Consider the following 6883-nt stretch of genomic DNA (forward strand, 5'->3'; position numbering starts at 1 on the left):
CATCTGCAACAAATATATTATTTTCTTACATTTTATTTAATTAATATTAGTTAATTAAATAAAATGTAAGAAAAAGTTCTGTAAGAAAAAAACGAACTGGATAACATATTAAATTATCTGCATTTAAATATATATATTTTTTATTTCCTACCAAAATTATGTTAGGTGGGGGTACAATTAAGGGTCATAAGCTTAGTGAGACCATACCCCCTTCAGGGCCCATACCTAAAGCACCAAGATGATGGATGAACACATCAGAGAATTATAAAACTTGTCTCCATGATTTGATTTAATACGTGTTAATACCTTTCTTTATTTTTCTCTTACGAAATAATACATTTTCGATTATCAATTTTTTGGAAGTGAAGCATTTTTTTCTGAGCTCAGCTCTTCAGAAAATTGTAATTTGCCTCTGCAGAAAACTGAATTAACAGTTACACACACAGAAAAAAAATAAAATAAACACACACCCAAAACATAACCCTTGTGAAAATAATAGGTGGAAACAGGTGGAAAGCCTTTCAAGGAAAGAAAAAATGATATTGATTGGAAGAAGGCTATATCGCATTGCATACTTGATAAGACAAATAGCTAAATCGTTTGGTAACTTTCTTTCCCCATACAATTCCATACTCAACATTATTATGAACATTTATTACTACATGTATGAATGAATCGCTCCACATACTTTATTTGTCCCTGAAGGAGTAACAAAAGGCAAATGGTTTAGAAACAAAATAACAAACTAGAGCAACTCAATATGGCCACAGTCACACCCAAAATAATAATACCAACTCAATCTACAAGTGTGCTATAGTTCAAAAAAAACATTGAATAGATAAAATGTGCACACTGTCCATTTTGTCCCCTATATTTTCGCTGATTAGCACCTTCGTTACTGTAACTGGTTTTCCTCTGTTGATTAGTCAGGTATGTTAAGTAATCAAAATGGTGTTTCAAGTAAGATTATCTTCTAAACATTTACATTTGTAATTTCAGACCTTGCCTCCAGCGTCATTCTCAGCTCTTAGAATCTGTTTACCTGACTAATCAGGATAAATGGAACAGCCTAGATGATGTGCAGCCTTAAAGCCATGACTCATTTTACAAGAGGAATAACAATGATTGAAAAAGTAATTGATTGAAAGATAAATTAATGAAAAATATTTTATTCATAATAGCAATTGAGACCCCCTCATCAAGTAAATGGACTGGTTTGCGTTCATCCTTGATCCTGGACCACACACTATAATTTCAACCAGCTCAGGTCCTCAGATCTGAAATAAAAAGACATGGTTATATTCAACGTAATAATCATACAACATTTATTTCAAAGAGCTTGTCCAGCGACAAGAACACACGCACGCACACACGACGCCTGACACTCACTGTGCCTGTGTCTTTGTGATTTGCTGCCCTGAGGACATGAGTTCTGCGATCAGAGATACAGCAGGGTCAAACATGAGACTTGCTGCTGCGACCACCACCTGCTCTCTGGAAACACAACACAATGACAACACAGCAAATTATACTAAACATTACACTCAAGTTCAATAAAAGGAGTGGTATAGTACACTGCAGCTGCTTACTTGATGTAAAATGCTAGGAACTTTCCTTCCTCCACTTTGCCTTTGAATATGATTTCTGTGTATCCTTCCCCATAACCTATAATATTGAAAAGAAGAAAAAACATTTAGGACTACTCTTCATCCATTTATTTCAAATCAATTACGGCGCAACATTCCTCAAGATGCATCACCTGCGTATCGGATACTTTTTCCGAGCAACACAGTCCAAAAGAACGGAACAGAATCCATCTTGGTGGGCTTGTTCAGCATGTTTAAGGCCGCAGCTCTGCCTGTGGAAGAGAACAAATCAAGCAATCCCTTATGACAAATAGCTTGCATTCAGAGCCATCAGCTCTTTAGCTGCTGCCTGAGTGTAACACGATGTCTGTATCGGCTTCTCCACTACATCTATCTATCACTTCCCAATCAAACCATGGTTTCTGAACTGGTAGTGAAGTGTTACCATGGGAATGTGCCATCTGCCAGTGGCCGATCTGGACCCTCTGACCCCCGCGGATTGGGAGGGGGAAGGACGTGACATCGCCAGCACCATAGATGTCTGGTACGTTGGTCTTCATGAACTGGAAACAGAAGATTCATATTATGAATATTATCATGTCACCAAATCAGAGACTCAATGTTGTTTTGAACGACACACAATACCAAAAAAAAACTTGTATCAAATCGCATCTGGCCAGGGTTATACCTCATCAACGACTACAGCCTTCCTGGAATCCGTCTGCACCTGGCTTCCCATCAGGAAGTCAGAATTTGGGACGACACCTGCAAACCATATTCATTTTCATCTGCAAGCCTTTGTCAAATTTACTGCTGTATAATTTCAATAGTGGCAATTCTTATTTTACCAATTCCGGCCACCACAACATCCGCTTGCAGAACGGCACCACTCTCCAGCACCACTTCTTTAACCTGAGTATTGTCAGAAAGACGTTTTTAAAATCAGAGACACAAGTACAGCCAAGTGAAGTTTACAGATCAGGTTTTTACTATCAAAGTCAATATATGGCGTTATGTGTCCTACTTTGCCATCTTCTCCCTTGATCTCTAGAACTCTGTCCTTCATGTAGAACTTCACGTTATTTTCCTCCAACATCTAGAATAAAAAAACAAAAAACAGGGGAGTTTGTGTTATTTATAAACACACCACAGTCTGGCAGCACTGATGCCATGAAAATAAACCAGTAGGTTCTTACATGCATCGCCATCTTCCCAATCTCGGGGCCAAGTGACCTTTCAAAAGGGTATTGAGTGGTGCCAACCATGGCCACGCTGGCAGCTTTATTCGATAGGTAAGAAGCCACCTCCATGCCTGGGCAAGAAGATAAACATGGAACACATTTTGGAGGAGGTTGCGTTTCATGGTTTTCAATCATAGACACATAGTCTTTTTCATACTCAAACATTTCAAGGCTGATTATAAAAAAAGAGCTTATAACTTAACCAAGTGCATATATAGTAACAAACCGAGATGTTAAAGGGAATATTATTCTGTAAACTGACACACATATTAATAAATAAGGTGACAATCCAATAATAATTTGATTGTCACCAGTCAACACTTCTCCCACTATCTCACACACCTATGAAGGATGCGCCAATGATGACTGCCCTTTGACCCTGACAGGAGTTATGGATGTGCTGGGCATCCTGGTGAGTCTGCAGCAGCTTGACTCCCTTCAGGTGTTGGCCAGGACAGCCTAGCGACCGCGCCCTAGCATCCGGAGGAGACAAGAGGGTTACGGTATAATAACTCACCTGTCTGGTTTAATCCCATGACTAGTCAGAGGTGGCAGAAAGCTGAGGAGCTAGTTGGATTTTTACATAGTGTGACTATATTAGTCTGCAGTACTTGCTCTTCTTTTAACACGGTAAAACAGACTCCATATAGCCCAGTAGGAGACCTTTGAAATACTTGACTATCGAAAATATAAAATAACATCAGACTTTTCTCAAGACGGCATGGCCTAACAACACCTTTTGAAAAACAATTGAGTAAGTAAACCATCTGACCTGTGTCATTATCTTGATAAGTGAAGCTTTGGAAGAAGATAACGTCAGAAACTAAACACTGTGATTCCATTGTACCACAATGCAAGTTGCATAGTTATTTGAAACAGCTGTGTGTGTGTGTGAGAGCTAATAAAGGTCTGTACACGGTAGTTGTCAGGGAGATGGAAGGAATATGCATTCTGACCTACAGCCGGTAGAGATGAGCAGCTGGTCGTAAGGTTGCACTGTTCCGTCACTCAGCCTCACCACCTTATCGACCGGCTCTACCGACACGACCTGAAACACACACACACACACACACACACACACACACACACACACACACACACACACACACACACACACACACATTATGAAACATCTACTCCTGCACTCTATGTCTTTCCATGCGATTGGGTTGCTTTGGGGCTGCATGAGGTCGCGGTGGATTTTACTAGCTAGCTTCTTGTCCACCTCTAATTATCTCTAGGCAATATGGGGTTTGGTTATATTTAATCAATTAACCAAATAAAATTAAAGGATTATTTCTAAAGTAAGTAAATTAACAAAACTGCGATAAACTTCTATCAACTCTCTATAATTGCGGTTACAAAATGTTTGCTTATTATTTGTCACATCAAAAGGCAATCACCTATCGTGAGCCTGTTGACAGTCCTAGGGCATTGTTAATCACCTGTGGACCAGAATTAACAGACCCTGAAGCAAACACAATATGATGTAGGTTAGTCTCTCTCTCGCCTACCTCTTTTTGTGTCCACACCTCTATGCCATACTGTTTGAAGAAGTCCTCAGAACGAAGGAGAATTTGGCTGCTCTCCGAATTCAATGCCTGCAAAACATTCCGTTTTTTTGCTTTGTGGTAATAAATAGACATATCACAAGATTAGAGCGTTGTAACTTTATTAGTCCTGTGGGAAATTATTTAATATATATATATACATATTACATCCTATAACATATTAATCTGGTCTGACTGGTTCGTTTACCTTGCTTAATTTGGGTTTGTCAAACGGGGGCAGGGCGTCTTTGGTTACCATGACGATTCGACCCTGGTAAGAGTTCTGTCTCAGTGTCTCGGCACAGAGCAGGGCTGCGGGGCCTGGGCATAAGCAACATGCGGTGTTACAGGCTGAAGTGCTGTGCGTGCTGCTGCGGTGGTCTCAGAGGGTACGTTACCTCCTCCTATGAGCAGGGTGGTGTGGTTGACCTCTGGCTCTCTGCTGCTCATCTCTTTCACCCGCCTGCTGAGCTTCAGAGCCTAAGGGGAATGACATCCCAGCAACCACAACCATTCATTAGAAAGAGGGGAAACCATTGTTTAAAGAAGTTTCTAAAAAATGTATGGCCTCATTTTCTCGGCCTTCAATTACCTTTCGGTTGAATGAGATGTACACGTTGCCATCCTCGACTTTAACCTGTCAAATGCATTCAAAGCACTTAGAGACACAACCATTTTGATATTAAGCCACATTAAGACAATTATATCCAAAGCGACTAGCGAGGTGAGGTAACAATGTATAAGGGTGTAACTATGAACAAACGTACTTAAAAACAATGTAGTTCACATTAACCTCGAGCACACAGGAGGTTTGTAGATTTTAAAAGTAATGTAGGTTTGGAATTCTGAAAGCCTAAAAGTGGATAGGTGTGGCTACAGATGTTTAGGGAAGATACAGTATATCTATTTAACCAGCCAAACCTCATTAATCCTTTCTCTTTTGTTACATGACCCAAGACATTTTCTCTAACGGTCGCTCCATTAACTTTGTGGTCAAACTCGTATTTCTACTTTTTCCGAACTATCTCACTACCCTGGCATTATAAAACAATAGTTGCATCAAAAGGTTCATAATTACCTTGTAAGAGGGCAAACAGTCGAGACCTGGAAACTCCTCTATATCTCCAGTCATAACATTGAAACAAGCACCGTGGAAGGGACATCTGACCCTGTTGCCCACCAAAGCTCCTGAATACCCAGATAAATTATGTAAAAACATTAGCAGGGGCGGCTTGTAGAAAATATTACACCATGTTTTAACTTGATAACGTACTGCCGCTTCTTCTCCTTCTCAGACATGAAATGGCATGAATGATTAGGGCTTGAACACGATACGGTACATACATTAACACTTACCTTTAGGGCATTTTAGACCCATTAAATAGACATAAAGCGAACACAAAGAGAAGTATATTATCCCAGCTTTCCTCTATTATTCTTTTCCAGGCCTAGGAAGGACACCACTTCTGATTCTGCCTGGATACACTAATAGTGATGATCAGTAAGCATTTACCTTTGACCAGGGGAGCGTTATAATGGGTGCAGCGACTACCCACAGCACCATACCGGCCCTCAGTACGGACCAGCAGCACCTTTTGGCCCTCCACTTCTACCTCCCTCATTCTGGAAAAACACCGGCAAACGCATGAAGGCTGGCACAGACAGCACTGCAGATATCAACAACAAATACTTTGGTAGAAAGTAGGCTAATCATAGATTAATATTAAAAGTATTGGAACATCTTACTGTCCATCCTGTAGTTCATCTTCTTGGCAGAGAAGTGCAGTCACTTCTCCTTGCTCTGCTGTCAAGTCTTCATTCATTCTGGAAAAGGATTAGATGTTGGGCTCTGATTATAAATTACCTATCTGGTGTTATCAATGAGCTATTTGGGCATATGCATTATTATATATATTTATTACGAGGATATGATAGAGATGATCGCGATAATAACAAGAGGCTGATTTAATAGCATCTTAACAGCAGCATCCTAATCTATAGACATGTGTCCAAAACGTATTGAGGAAGCTACAACCATCGGGTTGCAATATGTGTGTGTTTGGGTTAGTTATATTTAGAATCCCACCTGTCTCCGAAATGGTAGTATGATATTCCTCAATCCAAAATAATAGAGGTAGATTGCCAAAACTCCGTCTTCCTCGAGTACAACTGCCAACCGTATGGATAATGCATGAAAGCCGGTTGTGTTGTGCAGCGTCAAGGTCTCGTGATAGGTTACGCGCTGAGAGGCGTGCCGCGTGGCCTCCGCGAGACTTGGTCCTGTCATTATATTTATAAAATAGTCGTGCATAATTCAACCTTGAAAATCCAACACCCCCTATTTTTCAATTTGAATAAAATATTTCTTTCAAAGGAACATCCATAATTTAAGTAATATTTAAGTAATATTTGTAAATGATTTGTAACTGTACTTCTCTCAAAAGCCCACACAAAAGCCCATAGAAAGAGAGTATTAATAGCCATTCATTGTACTGAATAACCAATC

The 6883-nt window shown here is 39.9% G+C and overlaps 1 protein-coding gene across 1 annotated transcript; it reads right to left on the reverse strand.

Annotated features, from left to right (window-relative positions):
• Nucleotides 1-164: 164 nt before the first annotated feature.
• aifm4 (apoptosis inducing factor mitochondria associated 4) lies at nt 165-6639 on the reverse strand. Its single transcript, XM_056611212.1, has 19 exons — nt 6464-6639; nt 6124-6201; nt 5891-6000; nt 5456-5565; nt 4970-5014; nt 4776-4857; nt 4586-4698; nt 4342-4428; nt 3784-3875; nt 3170-3300; nt 2783-2898; nt 2611-2682; nt 2435-2498; nt 2275-2351; nt 2032-2149; nt 1760-1858; nt 1590-1665; nt 1390-1494; nt 165-1277 (listed from the first exon to the last, which is right to left on the reverse strand). The coding sequence occupies exons 2-19, from the start codon at nt 6198-6200 to the stop codon at nt 1247-1249; spliced, it is 1605 nt and encodes a 534-aa protein (XP_056467187.1). The 5' UTR covers nt 6201; nt 6464-6639; the 3' UTR covers nt 165-1246.
• Nucleotides 6640-6883: the final 244 nt, after the last annotated feature.

Source organism: Gadus chalcogrammus, chromosome 16 (assembly GCF_026213295.1).
Source record: "Gadus chalcogrammus isolate NIFS_2021 chromosome 16, NIFS_Gcha_1.0, whole genome shotgun sequence".
Taxonomy (NCBI): Eukaryota; Metazoa; Chordata; class Actinopteri; order Gadiformes; family Gadidae; genus Gadus; species Gadus chalcogrammus.

Bases quoted from the DNA above. Each gene is read 5' to 3' on its own strand.
- aifm4 (XM_056611212.1), bottom strand. From the start codon at position 6,200: ATGAATGAAGACTTGACAGCAGAGCAAGGAGAAGTGACTGCACTTCTC. The intron at 2,150-2,274 runs GTATAACCCTGG...TTCTGTTTCCAG, and splicing joins AGGCTGTAGTCGTTGATGAG to TTCATGAAGACCAACGTACC. The intron at 1,859-2,031 runs GTAACACTTCAC...TCTCTTCCACAG, and splicing joins GCAGATGGCACATTCCCATG to GCAGAGCTGCGGCCTTAAAC.